The sequence below is a fragment of the Dermacentor andersoni genome, chromosome 11 (genome assembly GCF_023375885.2).
Source record: "Dermacentor andersoni chromosome 11, qqDerAnde1_hic_scaffold, whole genome shotgun sequence".
In the NCBI taxonomy this organism is placed as follows: domain Eukaryota; kingdom Metazoa; phylum Arthropoda; class Arachnida; order Ixodida; family Ixodidae; genus Dermacentor; species Dermacentor andersoni.
Genome location: NC_092824.1, coordinates 116,493,727 through 116,516,605, shown reverse-complemented (window position 1 = coordinate 116,516,605; position 22,879 = coordinate 116,493,727). Strand labels below are relative to the sequence as shown.

The following is a 22,879-nucleotide window of genomic DNA, read 5'->3' as shown; positions in this document are numbered from 1 at the left end:
GTTAATTTACTTGGTGAGCGAATGTTTACTAAGTTATACCGCTGATGAAACTACTATCCGTACTTCGTATAGATGTAAAATAATTTGCTCTCACAATCGATGCTTCGCCTTTCTTACGAAACTGCGACTTCTTTTTGTTTTTTGGCTTACCGAGCAATGATTAGTTACATCGACGCCAAATCGTTGGCAGGTTCAGCTCTCCTACATTGGGGGGGGGGGGGGGGGGGGGGGGGGGCAATACTGCGGCTTTTGTTCTCATTCGCAGTTACGCGGCGTGAGAGTGCTAAAGAATACGGGACTTTAGCGGTCTTGTCTTTTCGCGCTTTATTAGTAATGGAAATCGCGCAGTTCACCATTCCGTCCGAATTGTCCGCCTTGCTCGGTGCAGTTAGCCTACTATTGCGCAATATGATAGCCGAAATGTGTGCTAGAATTGGCATAAATAAATCATGGTGCTTTATCCGTAAAGAAGAGCACAAAAACGACGACGGACGACAGTGCTACTCGCAACTGCAAGACTTTATCAAAGTCACATACACATCGTGTTCCAAGCTAGAGAAGATACCTGCTGGAATTCATTCCCGAGTAGCGCCGTTTTTCGTGCTCTTCCGTGTTCGAGTGGCACCCAAGACACCACGATAGGGTCTTGCGTAGGGTGCCTCCGTGTCAGCGCCACCTCCAGAAGTTACTGTATATGCTATCTTTGGGAGCATATACAGTAACTCTATCACTACAGAATGCGGAGCGTCCCCTGCCGGTGTTGAGCGAAAGAGCGTGTGCTGCGCTGCAGGTGATGTACCTGGCGTTCCCGGGCGAGTTGCTGAGGCGCATGCTGCGCGAGGCGGCGCTCCCTCTGAGCGCGTCGAGCGTGATCGCCGCCGCAGGCACCATGCAGCGGCCGCTGTCGCTGCGCGTCGCCTGCTTCGCGCTCTTCTACGCGGTGGTCGTCAAGCTGGCGGCGCAGGGGAACGCCGTGCTAACCACGCTCGCGGTACAGCCGGGACGCGTCCTCGAGGCCGGCGACCTCCAGCGCCTGCTCGACGCCGTGCCGCCGCACGCACGACTGTACGAGCCTCCGTGGAACGGCACCGCCACCGACGTGCTCTACGACATCGCCAGGTCATTCACTTGCCCCCATGGGAGGCTGCGGGAGTGCTATCGCGGAGCTTTCTTCAAAAGTTGCTGGAGGGAACACGCTGCTATCGTTCCACTAGTATAGGAGTTTAGTGACTAAAATATATTTCGAGGCACTATAATCGGACAGCAATGATTAATGTATGATTGTGTTTCATCTTCGACTTCTGACCTCGAACGGCTTTGTGACTTGGCGAATCGACAATTTTTAACAAAGTATTGCGCTATAAGTACAACGATTCGCAATGACCATACATGCGTGCTTAAACTTACTGCCTTTACGCGTTTAGCAATATTTAATATATTGAAAATGTAGAAAGATAAAGCGCGAAAGTTGGTGTCCAAATCCACGAATCGGTGACAGCTTCCTGTATGTGGGCAAGAAAATCTCTAAGGTCATGCTTTTGCGAACTGCCTGCGCCGGAAGCTACTTCGTAAGCTGGAAACGCGTCATGTTTTGAACATCACCTATAAACAAATGCCACGAGAATGTATGAGGACACAAGTATCAAGAACAGATTAGTACATGTGCATCCAGGCACACCATTCCCGCTGTAGCCGAACGACTGCAGCGCCTGAGTTCTTTCTGGTAAGTTTTGTAGGAAGCTCTGTGGGTGCTCCAGCTGACGTTAGCTGGTCATAACCGCGACAACGCGAATGCTGCTGCATCGCTTGTCCCTGCTCAGTCTCGGGCGCCAGGACACGCCTAGTAGTACAGGTTCCAATGCCACATCAACAGTGCATGCTTGTGAAAGGTGGACGTAAATCTTCGGACGCTGATTCTGGCATCGCGAAACCGCATTATTGCTACTGGGGAAGCCACCTTCCTGCTTTTCTTGCTCTAATTTCGTTGCCCCTGCCAGTTGCAAAGCTGGCAACTGGTCCGGACCGGTATGCCGTTGCGCTATGCTGAAACAGTATGATGAAAGTATGGTTCCAGGCCTTTCGTTCCATCATCGTGAAGACACCGCAAACAAGGCTTGAACCACCTGCAATCGACAGGCGAGCGTCCACACAAGGCGACATGGATTGGAAAAAAGTTGATTATATTCTACGTAGAATGAATGGCATGTGCGCCAGTTTGGGAAGTGTAGCAATATTCTCTGTGCTCCAGCACGCGTACCTCTGTCTTCGTCTCTCCTTACTGGTCGAGAATACGGCCCTATATGAAGTGTATGTGACAAAACTAACGCAACGGCTCCCGTCAGATAACTAATCGAGAGTCCGATGACAGGATGCCTTTCGCTTCAGTGAAGCGTCGCGCCCCGAAGTTGCGTCACGCAGATATGAAAGAGCGCTGTAGAGCTTGGACCGGGCGTATGCTTTACTCATGTGGAAGCACCTTAAAAGGCCAAACTGCAAACGTGTGTCTGGCCTTGCGTAATGCACCTTGCAAAGGGCTGAAAAGATTTAGTGCATTAAGCAGTGTTGCTCTGGAGCATATCTTCGTTTGTTAGAAATGCAAAGCGTTGTAACATTTTACCCTTCGAGTGTGAGTGCTATCGCGCTCGGCATGCGCTAGAGCGCGTTAGCGTGAGGCAAGTCGGTCGTGTTGTAGCTCACACTGAGCGCGACAGTATATGCTTTGGCGTCTGCTGGACGGCGTTAAAGTTGGCGCCATTGTTGACGTCTAAGTAAGGGGCGTTGTGCGGCATTTGAGTTGGTGCCGTTAAAGCGATGTCGGGCGGCCAGCAGGCGCAGGCTGACTATTTCCATGCGATCCGCCCTTTTCACGTTCGCATTGCAGAACTTTATACGTGCTCAATTTATGCTTTGTACAGGACGCTATTTCCGGATAACATCGTGGAAACGTTTCTATACACAGTGAGTACTTTCTGTGTGTCTGCAATAAGAAAGTTCGGTGTAATTTTATTTCACGTGTCGGAAACATAGACTATCACCTAGACATATCGAACGTAGTTTGAAGTAGTAAATCATACAATCTATTGGCTGCGCTATGTAAAAATGCTCATGTAACGTGCTTTCACGGGAAAGAACACCAACATGTGGTTAGGTCCTTATTTACGTAAAATTCAAGCTGTGGCTTTGACGCGCTAGTTGGTACATTTCAAATTGTCAAAATTCGCAAAAGATAACCTAAATCATTAAATTGAAATCTGCAAAATTAATCCGGATCTTTCCACTATGCCGTCCCTCATAACCAACTGTGCGGTTCCTGCACATAATACTCCGTAAATAAATAAAAAGGTTTAAGTAGAGTTTTGGGGTCTTACGTGCCAAAACTGTGATATGAATATGAGGCATGTAGTAGTGGGCACTCCGGGTACATTTTGACCACCTAGGGTTCCAAACTGGCCCCCTGACTTCTTGGGGGCAAAGAAATCACGCAACACTTCATTTGTTGGTTTCCCGCACGTCAAGGTCTAATAGAGGGTGCTCCTCCCAACCTCAACGGGTCGGTTCACGGGGCCGCGCGCGAACTTGCCCACCAGGCTATCCCCGACCAATCGGATGTCGACTCCAGAGAACAGGGACACGCCCGCCACCTACAACGAGAAACTACTATCTTAGCCGTAGAACTTACTTCGTTCCTCATCCGCGGCTCATTCGAGCTCAAGCACTAACGCCTCGTATACTACAAAGGAATACGTATCCCAATATCCCGTCGCTCTTACATAAAATTTTACTGGATACTTACACCGATAGTACTTGCCGTGATTGCGGAGAAATAGCCATGTTAGAACATATGCTCTGACGATGTGACCGGTCACGCTCTATCATCGATAACAGCTCGGCCAGATGGCAGGCGGTTCTCCGCAGCCCTCTTCTGGCTGACCAACTCTGGGCTGTCCAGCAGGCCCACGATGCGCTCGAGAGGCTTGGCCTTCCGGTTCCCAGGTGGGAGCGGCCCGCTTTGTGATGACTCATGATCTGCAGGACTTAAATAAAATTAAAAATATGCTTTGAGCGTGTGGGGATTTTAGGTTACTGCCCGGAAAGACTTTACGCTCGTGTTTCATTTGTCTTGGCGTTATGTGAGGTTTACACGAAATTTACGTACATGCGTCATTTCTCGGGCCATGTCTTTTTTTGTTGCAGGACATAGACGAGCCAGTACCCTTTCCGAGTAAGTGCGAAAATAAGGAACAACTTGCGTTTGAAAGGAAGCTTTGGCTCATGCCCTCCCAAGTTTATTTGCATGTGAAATGCAGAAATGCTTTCTTTGGGAAACCTCTTGGCTGATAATAATTATTTGTATGATATTTGTTGCATATGAAACCGTCACGCTTTATTTATTCTTGGGAGCAGAGTTTTTATGTTGCTTTTCATTTTATATTATTTATTTATTTATTTATTTGTAGAAGATATAGAAACGTAGCCAAATTTTAAGAGTTCGAGTTCAGTTTACAACTCGTTTGCAAATCCGCAACGAAAATGGATATCGCCATCCTGCGATTAGGGCAGTTCATGCAAACAAAAAATAATGAGCCATTGCACTCTGTGAAGGTGGCTGACCAGCGAAGCTGTTAAGCACACGACACAGACGTGACACAGAATTTCGAATAAAGGTGCGACCTCATTTACCATGATTTTTATGTCCATTCGCGTGGACGACGGGTCCGCCACCACGCGAGAGTGGAAGGAAAGTAGATACGCAAGCGCTTGGAACGCCGACAAAGAGAAGGCGGTGCGAACGTAGACATGGCCGACACTGATCAAAGTATCTGTTCTTATCAGCTTAATATCTCACACGGGTTCTATTTGGACCCAAGATATTGAACTTATTTGTGCAAGTTGGCGGAGTGCTCGAAGCCTGCTTCACCTCCACCGCTGGCCGCGGCCCAGTATATTACACCATCTCCGGGATCGGCCCATGGTTTTTGCATACGTAGAACGAAAATGCACGGAGCCCTAACCATAAACAGCTTCGCTTTAATTAATGTTTTAACAAATGTTTATACGAAGTTTGAGACTTTTTAAAAATAGTGTTTACAGTGTGGCGTCTTATATACGCAGTTTCGATGTAACACTCGCATGTCACTTTTGTCCGCTTTGAAAGATATCATGAATAAGCTTTACGAGCCTCTGTAGGCTTTCTTGCTTTCATAGGTCGAGCATTGTGGATAATGTTTCGAGAATTTTTGGGTCGCAGATGACCACGCAGTACAGATCTGACTGTGACTGCAGTAACGTCGACCCGCAGCGCTGACGAGTTTGTTATAACAAAACAGTCACACCAGTCAGTGTATCGATAGGAAAAAAAAATATAGAATAAATAAAGATGCCGTAGAGACAGAGCGAACGAAATTATGAAACTCCAACGCAACGTGCCGTCTCCATAGTATTGAAAAGATTCTTGCTTTATCCTATCAACCTTTACGCACCTCGATGAATCTAATACGCGAATTGAGAAAATTGTGGTGTCCGGTCATCAACAGCAGGAAATGTGCGACAGAAAGAAGGATGATCCGGTACACGAGCGAATCGCATCGATTATTGGCTTTGTGGTATCGAGAAGCCCGTAACTTTTCTTTTTCTTCTGCCCGGCTTCTGTTTCACGACAAACACGAATATGTGAGGAAGAATGAACAAATATTCCGTGAATGCGAGTTTCACGAAATTCAGCTGCTGGATAACATCGAACTGCTGTACGCTCGTTCATGTCACACAACTCGCGGGTATATGAAGGTGACATACAACGCGTCCCGGCGGCTTGCGAAATGCATGAGCGCGGCGTCGTTGCTCCCCACGCCGGGCAGACAAGACGGGTGTGCACGTGGCCCCTTCGTCGCGGCTTGTGGCCCACCAGGCGAGCTTGCTGCTGTTCTGCGCCATGCTGGGCGTCGTCCTGTCGACCCACGGAGGCAGCGGCACGCTCCTGGGTTTCTTCATCGGCCTCAGCAACGCCATGATGTTCCTGGCGCACTTCATACTACTCTACGCACCGTTCGGACTGTTCTTCGCCACGGCAGCCTATGTCGTGCAGACGCGCAACCTGCAGGTGCGTTTGGCGCAGGCTTTGGGCGAGGGTGGGCCGCGTAGTATTTCTATACTCTCTTATTTGCGCGATGGACGGACCCGGCGCGCAAACTGACTCGTCCGGCCATAGCACGCCTTGGCCTGTATAGGCACGACGATTGGGCATGACGGCCTTCGGCGTCACGCTCGGGCCGTGGATGTACCCCTCCCCCCCCCCCCCCCCCCCCGCTTTAATTTTTTCGGCGTACAATTGTATTGCAGCATCAAACTGTAACGGCACCTGCGCTGCGCGATTTAAAGGCACCACACTGGTAGGAATATGGCTTATGCGCATCACGTGATTCGTTGTCCCCGCTTGAAATCGTTGAGAGCTTTATTCGTCCACCTTTCGCCCGTTGTGTGAATCGGCCCGTAGCAAAACGTGGCTCAGCACGGACGCAATGGAGCGCCGTGCGCTGTGTATTCCAAGGGAAATTTTTTCTCCTTCTTTCTTTCTTTTTTTTCTTTTTGTTTTGTACTGGTGCACGAAAACACTTCAACATTGGTCGTCACCTGACGCACGATAGCAAACTGAAAATTTGTCCCGGCTGGTTTTCTGCAAAGGTACGGATACAACGCTGTAAAGAAGGGAACGTTTGTTATTATATGGCGTGCTCCTCATTTAAGGTCCTACGCGTGCATAAGGCACGTCGCGAGCCCATTAGCGCACCCAGAATTTAGGGGGCAGATTGCAGCGAAGATATACGCCTACACATGCTTTCACAAAAAGACAGGCTCAACACGAAGCAACTGCCCTCGGTGAAGGGGGCTGGGTCGGTTGACCTCTGCCGGGAGTGGGTTGAGGCTGTAAACCCTTCCTTTCAAAGCGCCACGGCGCCATGTACCAATGGGAAAGAGAAGTTTGGAAGCTCGCGCCGCTGTTATTGAAACCTGCGTGCTGGTGGCTGCACTTTGGCGTCGAACCCTGACACCTTACACGTGGCTTTAAACTAGGAAAGTATTCTGGGAATGTACTTTCGCAAAAGGAATATAGATGCATCACCTAAGAAGTAAGTATAAGTTGAAATGTGCGTCAATTTTTCTTCTGCTCTAAATTCTCCGTCAGATTTACAGAAATGTATTATTTATGTTGTCGAATAATAATATGTTAAACTTTCATTCTGTTTTAAATAATACAGCGTCAACTGTTAAAATGCATTTAACATCCATCTAGTCGCTCCGCAATTTTGCATGTATTCGCGGGCTTCTTTCGCGCTCGGAAAAGCACGTATTGAGCGACAGAAAGCTGTATCGGGAGTTTTTCATGTTACTCCACAATTTTCTCATCGACAGTTTTAATCTAATCGTGATATTTGAGAAGTTGAATTATTAATTAGGACTGATTATGTAATTATATTGAAAAAATAATAATCTTAGTATCTCCAAGTGACGGCAAACAACATTACCTTCGTTCTGTCCAACTACGTGGCATTTGCATATTTTGAAACTCTGGCTAAAGTGAGCTGGATCACGCTGAATGTGCAGGGTGTTCCACGTAACATGTGCCAAGGATTAAAAAGAAAGTGGTTAGCCGCAGCTGAATGAAACCAACGGTATATGGTTTGCCGTCATGTGCTGCTCCTTAGAGTATCTTCTTATTTTCTCTTTAATTAGTTCATGAACTGAGATGAATTATGCGAAATGTTTAATATTCACTTTAAGGCCAAGTTCATTTCGTTGTGTTGTGGAGCGGGTTCAGAAACGACCAATCCAATTTTTTGTGGCAACGTACATGCTGCATGGCTAATTTTTTTTATATAGAAAGCCTGCGAAATATAAAATAAAACCACGTGAAATTTAGGAAATTCGATCGTCTTCATTGTTGCATGTGCCATCTGAACTCAAAACAAATTCATGTATCAAATTCCTAAAAAAAATAAAATAAAAAAAATTACCTTTATGTTATAGGCGAATGTTCTGTCAACTGTCGCTGATGAATATGCGCTGTTTCCGTTTATTGCGCGAGTTGCCTAGTTCAGTGACTTGTCGTGGCCGCCATTTGCCGCGGTATATGCCGACCGTGCACTCTCGAACGAACGAAACGAAGCCACTCGGGAGCCTTCTCCGACGCCGCAGCCCCTGGCCTCCTACCTGGCGCTGTACCTGTTCACGGTGGCGCTGTCGCTGGTCGTGCACGCGCTGGTCGTGCTGCCCTTCGTGCTGGCCACCGCCACGGGGCGCAGCTTCCGCGGGCTGCTCCAGAACGCGGCCACCCCGCTGGCGGTGGCGTTCGGCGCCGCGTCGAGCAGCGAGACCGTGCCGCCCGCCATCGCCGCGCTCGAGGAGCGCCTGAACCTCGACACCAGGATCGGTGCGCTCCCTCACCACGTGGGAAAGCGTGGAGCAGTAGGGCCTCCGAGACCTGGCGGCGCGGCGCGCGCTTTGCCCGGTTTCGGAGGCCACTCTTTCAGTCCCAGAGAATTGCGCTTAAGAACACCAGAGCGAAACGTCGCGCTGGTGTCTGCGTGCGCCACTGTCGTGGCTATTCAGCTAGCGTGGGCACCGTTTACCACCAAAATGCGAGCAGTACGCCGAGCACTATACGTGAGAGCAGTACATGATTTGCGTAAGCTTTATTGAGCATGCTTACAGCGACCTTGCGGATCGTTGTATTGACGTTCATGGAGATAGCTGTTTCGTCGCGAATTCGTGTTTGGTGAAATTAGGTTTCTTTTACGCTTTAATTTCTACCATCGAACGCTTTTTCAGATCGTTACGAAGAAGATGCAAAAATGTTGCAATTGCGCACGGCCAGTGTGCCTTATTACCATATAATTTGGCGATGCGCATAGTGAAAAGGGTAGTTATTTCTTTATGTGTTTGAAATTATGTAAAGAAAAACAGTTATTGTGCTCACGCACTTCATTGCTTCATTGCAGCGTCATATCTTACTTTAGTGATTTTGCAATGAAATCCGATGGCCCGGAGTAGCAGGCTAAATGCATATTATGTTTCTGATCCATTTTTTGCATCTAGAGCGGCGAAATTGTACGTTACCACGATACACTTATCTCTAAGTGTCTCTACTGGCACTTTGTAATATATGGGGGAACAGGAGGAGTCTAACACAGCGCGCTTAACGCGGCCTTATGAGGAAGATTTGGCTCGCGGGCTCCTAAGTACATGGGAACGGAGAAATGTTTTTCTCAGCAACCACAACACCAAATTTGACAAAACTTGTTCTTTCTCCTTTTTTAAAAAGAAAAGTGTTCAACTATAATAAGTGTTGGCACTGTTATTTAGGCAGTCGATTTTTGTAATAAAAAATTGAAGATCGCAACTTTTCAGACAGCAACACTATCAAGTTCACAACTCGGTAACTCTGGAATGAAAATGGATATCACAATTGTGTCAAATACATTCAATATTACATTTAAAGCGGGCAAATTGCTCTACTATTATCATCGCCCTTAAATATACCACTAATACGTGACTTTGTAAACTTCGTTTTTCATCTTCTTTCTTTTTATTTTCAGGCTTAACGATTTTTGGTAATATTTGTAAAAACAATTCAGGTTCTAATAAAAATCTCGCTTTAAAGTGTCACTACAATTTAACTTTATCAAAGTTAACAAATTTTAATAAAATCGGCTGAAGCGTTATATCAGAAAAGCACCTCTGCATTTTACATGTATTTGAATAGGTGGCGTGGGAGTTGGGCCCGAACTAAAGCTTCCTCTTTATACTCCTACAAAGGAGCGAAGAAAGATGGCGCTACTTCCTGCAGTCAAGTTTAGGATTCGCCTCAGCGTTGGCTGGAGTCGTATCCCTGCGGCCGACGTAGCCACCTCAATGTCACATTATCTTCATGGCTGCGGAATTTCATGTAAACATCACTAGAAGACAAACGGTGCCAGTGTCTGCTAGAAGCCCTGTGTATGATTCCCGCTGGTCTCCATGCGGGGGCCGTCGTGTCGGTTCAAACAGCAAGGCAAAAGATAGTCAAAATGGCGAGCCGTAATCAAATACGCTTCAGGAAAGGCTAATCGGAACACCACGTACGCGTGAGAATGTGAATGTGTGATGTGCGATGTGCGTAGTCAGTTGCTACACATTGTCTAGCCTGAACAATATACACCGTGTCTCACGTAACTTCAGCCAAACTTCAAAGTTATGCAAATGCCACATACCTGGACAGAACCAAGGTAATGTTGTTTGCTGTCGCTTGGAGAAACTTAGATTGTCTTTTTGATTCCGCCTAATTTCATAATTAGTCTTAAATAATTATCAACTTCTCAAATATTTTAATTACTTGAACAGTGTCCATGAGAAAATTCTAGAGGAGCATGAAAAACTCCCGATACAATTTTAAGTTGCTCAATACGTGCTACATAAAAGTGTATTTCCGCGCGTGAAAGAAGCCCGCGAATGCACGAAAAATTGCCGCGCGACTGAACACCCGAGGCATTTTGCGTGCATTTGCGAGCTTCTTTCACTCTCGTAAAAACACTTTTGCTTCGCACGTATTGAGCAACAGAGAGCTGTATCGGGAGTTTTTCATGTTGATCAATTTTCTCATTGATACTCTTAATCTAATTATAATATTCTAGAAGTTCATTAAGATTAATTCTGTATTCACAAGGAATGAACAAAAATAATATGAGTATCTCCAAGCGACGGCAAACAACATTACCTTTGTTCTGTACAGCTACGTGGCATTTCCATATTTTAAAAGTTTGGCTGAAGTTACGTGGGACACCCCGTATAAGCGTTCGAAAAGAAGCTGCACTAATGTTGCTCAACGTGGAGAGTATAAAAAAAATACGCGCGCTACTTTCCTTTTTTTTTCTTTGTGTTTGCTGTGACCACGGTAGTGTAGGGCTTTCCACTCTTAGCATTGACATGCAGGACTCAAAATAAATGGCGGAGTTGAGATTCGAAACCACAAATGTCCCACCACTATGATCATCAGCGTGAGCGGCGTTTTCTAGCTATCACGGTCAAGGCAAGGTCGTTGAGAGTTAATCTAGGCTTATTTTCTTTTCATCGAGATTCGCTTGTGTTAAGCAAGATAAAAAAACCGGGAAGCTTGTTTGCCTTCGATGGTTGGAGCGCGGCTTGTAAACACTTGCACAAAGAAAGGCGACAACAGAAGTGCTTGCGTTGTACGTGTGCTCGCCTCTAAGCGTTGCTTTGCGGGTGGGTAATTGTTTACCATTCTTGAATAATTGAATTTGTCGCGTTGCCTACAGTGAAGAGTGGCATACAGTGAAGAGTGGCATGCTTCGATCATCAAAATAAGAAGTAGTGATGTTTGGTTCGACACTTTGAGGAAGATACCGAAAAACTCAGAAACACGTTAACGTTAAAACAGAGCGGAAGAAGGGAACTCAACGAAAAACACTTAGCTTCTTTCCCCTGCTTTTTCAACTGCCGACTGATGCCACCAGCTCGAGGCTCCTTCCGGCCTGGAAGTTCGACCGAGAGTGAATGCAATGTTGTATGATAAACCTGTTCCTCTTCGAGTGTCATGCTGCACCGGCGTGGGTACTGACGGACTTGGATGGTTTGGCCGCAGTGACCAGTAATGTGAACTTGCGCCTTCCGACCACCTCTTCGTAGTGGATACAGGAAGCGCGTTGTTACGACCCTGTGTTTGCAGTGCGGCTCCTGGTTCCCATCGCGGCAGTTATGAACACAGATGGCACCTCAATCTACATCACCATCAGCGCCCTGTTCTTCGCCCAGACGAAGACTGACTACGTTGATCTTCGCACGGTCGTGCTTGTCTGGTAGGTTGCCGCGCATTGGCTGATTGGTTAACTCAGAATGCATTTCCTCAGGCAGCGATCGTATCCTGTTCCTTTGTGTGCGTCACTCTCGACGTGCCTTCAGTCTGAAGTTTATCATGTGTTGCAACTCTTTTTCGCATTTGTCAACTAAGTATGCTGCTGGTTAAGCCTGATTATTAGTTGGAAAGTTGCCGTTTATGCTAAAATCACAAAATTTTTGTGACATTTTATGATGTTTACGTGATGTCTTATCGGCCACCTGAAACTTCTGGTGTTATCGCAGTCGTCTTTATGATCATGCCATGTCTTTCTTCTCAGAAAAAGAAATGCATTTAAATTAGAGGTTGCTTCCAAAGAAGAAAACTCTTGCCTGGGCTATAGCTGGTTCATGCTTGAATGAGTAAAGAGCAAGACGCAAAAGACCAAGACAGAAGAAAGCGCGCAGCAAAGCGCGCAATTGCTACCAATTCTCTGCAAACTGATTTAACTAAGCCTTGTTTCCATTTGGTGTCAAGTAGATTTGGCGCTCAAGTGCAACGACTACAACAGGTACCCGCCGTGGTTGCTCAGTGGCTATGGTGTTAGGCTGCTGAGCACGAGGTCGCGGGATCGAATCTCGGCCACGGCGGCCGCATTTCGATGGGGCGAAATGCGAAAACACCCGTGTACTTATATTTAGGAGCACGTTAAAGAACCCCAGGTGGTCCAAATTTACGGAGTCCACCACTACGGCGTGCCTCATAATCAGGAAGTGGTTTTAGCACGTAAATTCCCATAATTTATATACTACAACAGGCAGGCTTCCCGCCATGTCTGATTTCAGCTGTCTGCGAAGCGATGCTCCAAAAACTCAAGCACCCGCCTCTTATCAGGGAGCCAGTTTCACGCAATTTTGTTGCGGTAATTCCGTACCTTCATAAGGTATCGCACAACATTAAGAAAGTGGCGAGCAGGAATAATGTTCAGGTTGTCTTCTCGGCGCCTTGCAAGCTGTCTAAGCTTTGTGCCATGAACCGAGAGAAACGCCTGGCTTGTTCAATTCAGCATCACAAGAAGTTCACTGAATGCAGGACACGTGTCGTGTACCAAATCCCTCTAAGCTGTGGCTGCGCCTATATCGGGCAAACAGGTCGATGTTTCAATGAGCGTGCAATTGAACATCGTCGTAATCTGCGCAACAATGAAGGGTGCTTCCTTGTAGAGCATTGCAGAGGCTGCATTGATGCCTCCCTCAGTTCGAAAAAACTAAATTTTTGAAGTGTGGAAAAGACGGGTTCGAGCGGGAGCTTGTGGAAGCGAGAAAGAGGGAAACAAATGCATCAGCATGCCGTCCATTGTGCTTAGTGACACGGAGACTACTTTTTTAGAAGGCTTCATTTAGGCTTAGTTAGAGTGATTACATTTAGGTTTGTCCGTCTGTCTTCCTTTTATTTATTTATTTTTATTTTTGTTGACTATTTTTAGTGGCTCACAAGTTTCTTGCCGCCTTTCTTTTCTTTTTTTTTTTTTTGACGCAGACGCTGTTCTTAGACCTTTCTTAGACCGATCGTTCAACTGTTCTGTCCATTTCATCGTTTGTCACATGGTTCATTTTTCGAGCGGTCACACGTTTTATCAATTTTATCGGTGAGTGACTTTAGAGATTTTAGATTTGACGCAGACGCTGTTCTTTAGACGCCCTTTCTTCATGTTATTTCGTGTTATTCGTTGGTCATTATTCTCATAGGAGTGCGGGTTTTATCACTGATTGGTCCTTATGTGTTTGAAGGGTGTTATGTGGTGGATAGTTTGATAGTGAAGCGTAAATGGCACTTCTTATCTCTCGTTATTCTCCCCGTTGGCTTGGTAATGACTGCTCGATGAATTGCTTCCTGTGCTGCCCCAGGTGTGGTTCTTGTTTGCTGATTTCGTCTTTTGTGCCAGATATGATTCCTAAGTGGTCGATGGATTGCTGTATTTTACTTCTAATGTTTCGTGTGTGATTCGGCTTGGTTGACCTACATAAGGCAGGCTTGTTGCGGAAATAATCTTAGTTGTGGGTGGCGCAGGTCCTGTCGTTTGTGTTCTTCTTCCGTCCTGGTCTTTAGCGCCTTGCTCTTTACTATTCCAACGAAGCCCGTGCTTTGTTGTCTCGCTTTGGTTTTTCACCGAAAACTGCGTAGCTCTGTGCAGTAGTCGCTGTTATAGTGACGACTCATGTACCACTTTATGTTACGCAACCTCGTTTGGAAGTTATTATCGAAGTATATTTATAAAACATAATTTCTATTACTATATCTTTGCCGGCTGCTACATGTACCAGCCACATCAATTTTCTAACTTTCTCGTTAGACTGGCTGATTAGTTAGCAAATATTTCCGGTTTCTTTCTTTTCTTCTTTCAACGTAGTACTTCCAAAGTCACTTCAATGTTCATCTGATATATGAAACAAAAGGAAAGGAATAAAGGAAACAAAAGGAATGCCGAAATTTATGCGCGCATTGATCCTTAGAGCATGAAAAATAAGAATCACATCATATCAGCTGAACTTAATCAGCTGGTAGTCGGCTGAAAAACATTAAAGAAGAAAGGGAGAAAGCAGCTAGAGTGGTGATACGAGCGATGTGGTACCACTGTAAAAAGAAAAGCCCAAATAATTTGCTTGTCGCACTGGAAAATTATTGACAGCAATTATCAAATTATTGATACTAACTTCCACTTCGCAAACTGGATTTATAGTATCTGCGAATAATTATAAAGTTATGAAATTAAAGAAAAAGTTACATACACACCTTACTACGCGTCGTTACATCTTGATTGCTTGAATGAAGTGCAATAAACATGTAAAACCGACCCTTTTTTTTCCAGTGGACTAAGCAAAAGGACGACGTGAATGTTAAATGTCAAATGACGTGCTTCTAAAACCAATTCGTGGTGCAGTTCAATGATGTTGCTGTGGCGCACCATTTCAATAGTGTTATACTTTCACATACTGTGTAATGGTGCCCGAGTTTTATGTACCACTGCTGTCCTCGGTTTAAGAAAGTGCCGCAACCGACACGCTTAAGGCACCACTTATCGTGGTGGCTTAAGTTTTTATTGCTTATTTTATTCAATATGATTTATGACCCCCACTTAAGCTAGCAATGGGGTAAACGTCATTTGCGTTCCTTCTCTGAAACCGACGTGCTGGCGTCAATGCGTAAGAGAGAATCAGCGGTCGCGGTTTTATATATATATATATATCGCATTTTCAGCGCGTCACAAAGAAACAGTATTTGGAAATGGGTGCCATAAGCGTCGACGTTTTTCGGTGCCTTGTGTAATTCAAGGTCTTTCGCCTGCGTCGCAGCGCCCTGTCTGTGCTGTGCAGCATGGCGGCGCCCACGACAGGCGGTCCGAGTTACCTGAGGCTCCGTCTGATCCACGAAGCCGTCGGAATGCCGACGGATACCATCGGGATTCTCTTCATCACAGACTGGATTGTGTGCGTGTTTTGGGAAAAATAGTCGCTGCCGCTGCATTTAGTGCAGCCTTTCAGGCTATGGCCACAATGCGCGTTCAACTTTAATTTCGCATGGCAAACGACGTGGTTGCGTGCGCTGATGGGCAGTAACGACTGGTTCGTGCTCGTTGCTACTGCTTTGCATCACGTATCCGTCAAATTTGTAATTTAATAGCTGCTGTTCTTATCAATGCTCTTTATGCTTGCCAGCGCTTTTGAGTAGAATACAGAGGCTCGAACTCTGCGGCATAACAATTTGTGCTCACGAAGACGCGGTCTCATAAGACTCATTTACGCAGCACCGGTGTCGACGTACCTTCGACACAGTTCTCAGAAAACCTGTGAGTGAAATAATTTGATGTGTTGCATGTTTTCAATGTATTCGACCTTGAAGGACGACAGCTATGGCGATGACGCTCGTGCTTTGAGGGAAGCCCGCAGACTGGTGCAGTTGGCACACCTTGCTAATAAACCAGCTCGGGAGACGAGGTGCTCGCGACGAAGCTGGACACGGGAGCAGGCCTAGTATTAATAATGAAAGGCCGTACGTGGAGTGCAAAATAACACCGAAAGGAGCCGCGGTTGCGGCAAGCTGATATTCGTCATGCTGTGGCGCTTCGGTACCTGAAAGTTGCAGGCTTTGTTAGATGTGTTTTAGTGCTGCATGCCATCGGCAGGGAGGATTTTGATAGCGTATTTTAGCATTTTTCGTGGACGGTTGTGGGCGTGTGTTGTGATAAGAAACGGCGTGCTTGGCGTGGTGCGGAGGGAAATTCTAACGACAGAGGGGTGGAAGATAAGTGTTAGGCCTTGAAACTAGGTGTCAAAACGGGTATATTTTTCTCAAAAAAATTCGATAAACGCAAAGCTCCGCACATTAACTTCAGTCGTGCTGTAAGGACAGCTGTCAAGAGGGCACACGCTACAATAACTTTCTTAGCTGTTTAACGTTACTGTCCTTGCCTTCTTTGTTGTCTTGCAGAAGCCGCCTGGCGACCGTGGTGGACGTGCTTACGGGTCTCGTCAGCGTCTATGTGGTGCAGCACTATTGCGGCTTGGAAGAACAGCCCACCATGGAGGATGCGAACAGGGACATCCCGCCTTAGTAGTGTCCTCTCGATGAGAGCGCACTGCCAGGAAACACTCACTGGCGTCTTGTCAGTGGTTTAATGTGATACCCGTGATAAGAGTTCTATACACTTTTAATGCAAACTTCTTGATTTAGTCATTGATTGATTGAGTTTAATATTACAAAGCACCAATGGGGCTTAGGTTCCGCAGTGGAGAATTTCGAATTTTCTTTATTTATTTTACTTGTGTCCGATGCGTGGTACACGAATCTGGAGTCCATCACGCGACCACATGCTCAGCAGCAGAATGTCATTGCCGCTGCGCGCCACCGTAGTAATTGATTGAATGAAGAGCTGTACACATCTGCCAAATTTTCCGTGCCTCACGAATAACGGATTTGCGGGGCCTGAAGTGAGTAGCGCCTGGCCTGGCTCACTGCGCTGTATTTATTTATGTTCTCCACAAAGCTTGCCCTACAGCATAAACGATTAAATGTGTAAACGTAGGCCGGTTTCGGCGATCTACGTCAGTAGCGCTCGATGGTTGGTCTCGTAGAACCAAGCATCATGGTCCGGTTGTCTCGTGGGATGAAGGCCCACTGCTTGCAGGTAGTGCCGTCGGATTTGGTTTGGGATATTTTGACCAGCGTATGTCTAAATGCGCTGTACTTGCAAAACTCGCTAAGATTTCTCCGCTCCTGAGCTTGCTTCCGTTGCCTCACACAACGAAACGAGGCACTTTGCATTGCCATGAAGTCTGGAAGGCTTACGCGGCTTCGCTGGATGTTGAATGATGTCGTGTAATCTACGTATATAGCTCCGGGTAAAGTAGATGGACTTGACAAATATGAGACAACGTACGCCTAGCGCCTGCCATTGAATAGGGCATCGATATGGCAGGCTTGCCGAAGGTCGACTTGACCTTCCTGTTGGCTAGCTCATTCCAATAAATTCCAAAATTTTTCCAAGCCCTTTAAAATAGCGTGCGATGCGCCCATTCTTCAAACCTCACTGCTGACTCGTATAGCCCGGCCACACGAGCAACCAAGTCATTATTTAAAATATAATCAATGTCCTTTGGGGCTGTTTTCGTTCGTCTTTCGAGGCGGCTCGTAGACGATGAAGTGAACTGCCTCGCGGATGGCCACAACCTCCGCAACCGTGGGCGTTTTCCTGTGGTCGAGTTTAACGCTTCGAGGAACGTGAAGAACTTAAACTTAGAAAACATCCGTAGAGGCGTTAAAAGATCCTGATCCGTCAGTGGAAACGTGAGCTATAGAACGTATTCTACAGAAACCAGTGACAAGGTGTATTCCTTCATACCACATAATAGCGACCGTAATGTTTTAGTGATGTGGGGAGCAGAAAGTTGTGCCAGAGGTCTTTGAGCATCCGTGTGCTAGAAACCTTAACTCGGCTGACGCGCACATCGCAATCGATTCTTCTTGATGAGGAAAACGAACTGTCGATTCCTATCGTTTTTTTGTTTTACAAAAAGCTTCGTGTTCAAGGCTAGAAAAGTAGCTTTGGTGGTTCGGCCTAAACATATATGTGATACGTCATTGGGTGGCCCTACAAGTCTGCTATGCATGTGTGAAGAAGCGTTGAAATCCGGGCCAGTTGGTACATAGTTGAAGGAAAAAACCAGTCACAAAATACAAAGGACGTTGTGGTGTGAACCTCTCTTCTTGTTCGTTGTGTTTTGTGACTGTTTTTTTTCCCCTTCAGCATGTGTGAAGTTACGAAAAGGTATTTTTTAAACATGAATTAGTTTTCGAATTTTTGCGTCAACACTGGCTTCTCGCCGATGTGCTCCCAAGCTTGCCAGCCGGAACCGACGACAAAGTTGGCTTCGTCTCCAAAGCAGATGACAGGGAAGCGGTAGTCTGCGTTTTATTGCCAAGAGACGCACGCTCTAAAGCAGTGTGGCTTGTGTTTGGTGTACTTGAGGCGAGCCATGCAGCCATTTGACGAGAAATAGTAAGACGTGTTAAATTCTGCAGACTTAAAAATACGTTTCATACAGTTCAGAATAAGAAATGTTTGCTCATAAGTAGCCAGTAAATCTAGAAAGAGTGCTGATATCGCGTTCACGCAAAGCTCCTTAAATGACATGTCGCACATGCATCGCGACATGTGATACAGTGTGCAGGGAGCAGTACACTTTCCTGGTACCCACCGAGTGTCATGAAACGATGCAAGTAGAAAACACCTTCATAATTACAATTGAAAGCCTACACGGGCATGAACAAAGTATTCTGGTGTTGGCCTGTTTGGGCTGATTTGCTCGGACGTGGTTGACGTCCACATTTCCCATTCATTGAAAGAAAACAAAAATATGAGTCCAGGCTGCAGCGCTTGGCATCGCTTCCTTTTGTATCGAAAAAAAAAATTAAAGAAAAAAGCCAGTCACAGTTTGTTGAATGGTTTCTCGGGCTCATTTTATAAACACTTTGTCCTTGCTAGACGACAAGGCTTCATATATATTTACGTTGTCTGCGCAATCCACGTACGAACGTTAAAAAAGAACTGTCACGTTTGAAAAGTACCTTTTTTGTAACTTCTTATTTGCATAGGAAATACGTAGGGCTACGTAATGATGTATCGCATATATTTTCAGGCCGACCAACAAAGTAACCTTTTTTGAACTTGAAGACAAAGTTTTTGCAAAAAGTTGGAAATTTACCGTTTCTTCTTTTCAAGCGATCTGCTGAACCTTAAACCTTAAGAGCTTCAAATATTTTTATGTTTCACTATGTCAACCGGGCTACCATTCTATATCTGCATTGTGGCTTCTGGACTTTCCTGCGTTGCAAGAAAAACATTCAAACTTTGCAATTTCACTCGCTTTTGCCGGTACCGAAAGCACTCGAAGTGTTCACAAATGTGAAAATAATGGCCATGTTGGCAGTGAAACCACTTCATTTTCTTGAAATACACGCCACCTGAATGTCTGGATACAATTTCCGTGTGCAATATATATATATATATATATATATATAATATATATATATATATATATGTAATATATATATATATATATATATATATATATATATATATATATATATATATATATATATATATATATATATATATATATATATATATATATATATATATATATATATATATTGATTGGTGCCTTCTAGCTAAGCTGGGCAAGAACAACAATAAATTTTTGTCAGATACCTCAAAAATTTCTAGATAGAAAAATAAACTGGGAGTATGAGTTTTGAACTTCAACAAACGTGTGAATTTTTTTCAACTGTATCTGTGGCGGTGAAAAAAACGCTGGTTGATTTGACGTCGAATGACCCCAATGCTAATTACGATGCCTGCAAACACCCGCTAGGTTTTTTGTGTAGTGGTAATGCAATCTATGTATCATTAACATAAGATATTTTGTGTGAACCGCTATATAAATCCTTTAGCTGTATTTCGGGGCAAAGTGCTCTTGACACACATTGCGTTGACCACCGTCCGATTCCTGTTAACTAAAGGGAGCATCAGATCATGTCCAAAAGGCCTAAAATCGCCGTGTCTTAAACAGATCCATATTCTAGACGAAATTTGGAGGACGCCTAAGCTTCGTCTGTAAGAGTGGAACGCGATAGCGTTCAAAGACCCCTTACTGCTTTTCATGCTTCCCGGCAACTGCAGTTTATGTGTGCCGTAGCGTTTACCAGGAAACGCTGGCTGCGAACGCTATGCACGAAGGCAAGCTTTCTGGGAGAAACGCGGCCTCTTGCGTGGGTCGATCTACTGATAGCGCTTCGCACTTCTAATATTTCAGTCTGAGAAGAGCTAACATAAATGATATGCGCTGTTGGCGTTTTTTTTACATGACATTTGTTTGTGGGCTGTCGTTCTCAAAATTCCGAGGAATAACTTTGCAAAGAATGAAAGACAAGGCATGAGCAACTTTGGTGGCAGAGAAGTGGTTGGGTATGCGTGGTTCGGAATTTGGTTCGAAGTCCTTCTAGCCGAAGCTACGTCCAACGCCTACGCGGGACGCCGACGCTGGATTTTCTGCGACATGTTATCGCTATTTTATTTTATTTATTTATGTATTGATACTGCAATCTCGGTATCGGGATTATAGCAGGGTGCGAAAAAGAACTAAGCAGTTTCACAAAACTGGCAAAATGTAAACAAAAGAAATAAGCGTGCAGGCTGAAGCTCTGCAGCCAGCATCAGGAATACAACATTTGAACAAGATATCAAACAGTAAAAATAAAGTGCACAATAGAACAGTAAAGTGATGGAATGCAGTAGCACAAACTAGGTAATTTGTTGTGCGAACAACGTCAGTGACAGTTGCAACACTTCATTGTTAGTGAGGTTATTCCAATCGGTAATAGTTCGTGGAAGAAATGAGTATTTAAAACAGTTCTTTCGGATGCGAAAAGGAGTTAAAGCTAGCTGATGTCGTTGTCGGGTCGTGTACCCAGACGAAAAATCAACTAAATGGGCGAGTTCAGTTCTGTAGTGTCCTGTAATTAATTGGTACATAAATTTAAGTCTTGCAGAACGATTTCGCTCATTTATTGTCGGCAGACCAGCTTTAATTAAAAGATGTGTTATCGATGTACGACGTTAATTATATAAGTATCGAGCAGCCCTCCTTTGAGCCCTCTCTACTTTGTTTATGTTAGTCTTAGTGAATGGGTCCCAAATGATAGCAGCATAATCTAAGGTAGGCAAAACAGTACATTTGTAAGCAAGGAGGCGGACTGATGGAGTGGATAACCGCAATGCCCGTCTTAAGAAAAACAATTTACGAAAAGCGTTACACGTTATGAAATCAATGTTTGTTCCAGCTGAGATTGTTAGTGACCCAGAGCCCTAGATATTTATAGTCTGTTACTTCTGCAAGTGTCACATTATTAATACTGTAATCAAACGGTGAGGCATTCTTTTTGTGAGTAATCCTCATCAATACAGTTTTTTTTTTCAAAATTAATGGACATTTGCCATGCTTCACACCGTGCAGAAACTTTTTGCAACGCGCTATTCAGTAGTATTTAATCTGAGACACTTCTTACTCCTGTATAAATGACACAATCATCATCGTAAAGCCTAATTTTCACAGGAATGTTAGACACAATATCATTAGTATATATTAAAAACAATAGAGGCCCAAGAACAGAGCCCTGAGGGACGCCAGAGTGAACTGTAAGCTTGTCAGAACAATGATTGTTAAAAACAACGAATTGTTCTCTGCTTAAAAAGTAGGCTGAAATCCACTTTACTAATCGCGTTAAATGTGCGTGCTCATTCGTACTCTTCGAGACGCATTCAGGCTTGCATGGCCACGTTTCCCGCAACACCATGTGCTCACGTAATTAAATAAAAAAAGATTATCCACTAGATTACAGATAACTCCCGTGTGGGCCAGACTCTTCGCGGAGCCTCATCTGTCGTAGATAGTCTTAAAATAGATCCTTGTGGCTCCTAAACTAACACCAGCAGCAGCGTGATTATGGCCTCTGGGCCGTCGAAAGACCTTGGACGTAACTGCAGTCTTGATTACAACTTGTTCGAAGTGGGGTAGCATTGATGCCGTCTAACCGACATACGTGACCTTCGTCAATGGATCCCGGCTAGTTATTATTTTCGCAAACTAGAATGCATACATGTGTATCATGTGCAGCCCTAGTTTTTCCGCATAGGGCAGACTATCAATGAACGGGAACGGCCAACTTGATAATTAAGCACACTGCGGGAAAGCCGACTACCTACCGGTAGTTTTTCACATGGCTTTACTGAGCAGTGCGCTATCGCGTTTAAAGTTATTTTTACCAGCTAGTAGATACAAAAAAATGAAAGGAAAGCAAGACAAAGCGTACTTTTTTTTGTTTAAAGAACAGCAGCTAATATCCTAGCGGGAAATAAAGCTCGTCGCAAGTATGAATTTGTGCTTGTTCTTGGTTCCTCTGCAAGCTCCAAAAAGGGAAGCAATTAATTTTGCTTATCGCACAGTTCAATTCAGAATGCGCCTTCAAAAGTGTGCCATAACAACTCCGATAGAAGAAGAATCGTCACGCGTTCGATGTTGCGTGTGCAGGACAAGCCCACTATCTGCCTCTGTCGGACAGCGTACTTGTAGATGCATGCTTCCGAGTGGCACTCGTTTTGGAGCAGTACTTGCGGATATTTCGCCACGGGTCGTTTTCGAAAGTGGGTCGCGCAGCCACAGCACAGTTTCGCAATCTATATTTACGTAGAAGTAAACTTTGTGCCGGCGATCGTGTAGCAAGATGAACCATAAAAATGAAACCCACACGAGATGTTTCGAGATTACTACCTTCGACTGTGGCATGGTGTTTCGTGCCCGATTCCATTAAAAAAATTGCTGCACTACTTTCAATAGCTTCCCCACTAACAGGCCGTGCTCGTCATATGGATAAATTCGCGGATGAGGAAATAATTAAGCACTAGCTTTCTTTACGTGGTACTGATGTAGTGATACATTT

General features: G+C 45.1%; 2 protein-coding genes and 1 pseudogene across 3 annotated transcripts in view; all 3 read left to right on the top strand.

Moving 5' to 3' along the window:
* Ent2 (Equilibrative nucleoside transporter 2) overlaps positions 1-1,270 on the top strand; it is a 110,342-nt gene extending 109,072 nt beyond the window's left edge. For both annotated transcript variants that reach the window (XM_050186457.3, XM_055075469.2), the window contains exon 15: positions 791-1,270. In XM_050186457.3, coding sequence (XP_050042414.2) covers positions 791-1,219 — 429 coding nt within the window. In that variant the 3' untranslated portion in view covers positions 1,220-1,270. The remainder of the gene's footprint in view (positions 1-790) is intronic.
* A 3,527-nt stretch (positions 1,271-4,797) lies between these two features.
* Positions 4,798-4,976, top strand: LOC126539656 (U2 spliceosomal RNA; annotated as a pseudogene).
* A 1,354-nt stretch (positions 4,977-6,330) lies between these two features.
* LOC126539396 (excitatory amino acid transporter-like) lies at positions 6,331-19,382 on the top strand. Its single transcript, XM_050186217.3, has 4 exons — positions 6,331-8,425; positions 11,717-11,846; positions 15,178-15,312; positions 16,313-19,382. The coding sequence occupies exons 2-4, from the start codon at positions 11,746-11,748 to the stop codon at positions 16,434-16,436; spliced, it is 360 nt and encodes a 119-aa protein (XP_050042174.3). The 5' UTR covers positions 6,331-8,425; positions 11,717-11,745; the 3' UTR covers positions 16,437-19,382.
* The last annotated feature ends 3,497 nt before the right edge of the window (positions 19,383-22,879 follow it).

Coding starts and splice junctions, on each gene's coding strand:
- LOC126539396 (XM_050186217.3), top strand. CDS start 11,746: ATGAACACAGATGGCACCTCAATCTACATCACCATCAGCGCCCTGTTC. Junction 11,847..15,177: donor CGCACGGTCGTGCTTGTCTG/GTAGGTTGCCGC, acceptor CCTGCGTCGCAG/CGCCCTGTCTGTGCTGTGCA. Junction 15,313..16,312: donor TTCATCACAGACTGGATTGT/GTGCGTGTTTTG, acceptor GTTGTCTTGCAG/AAGCCGCCTGGCGACCGTGG.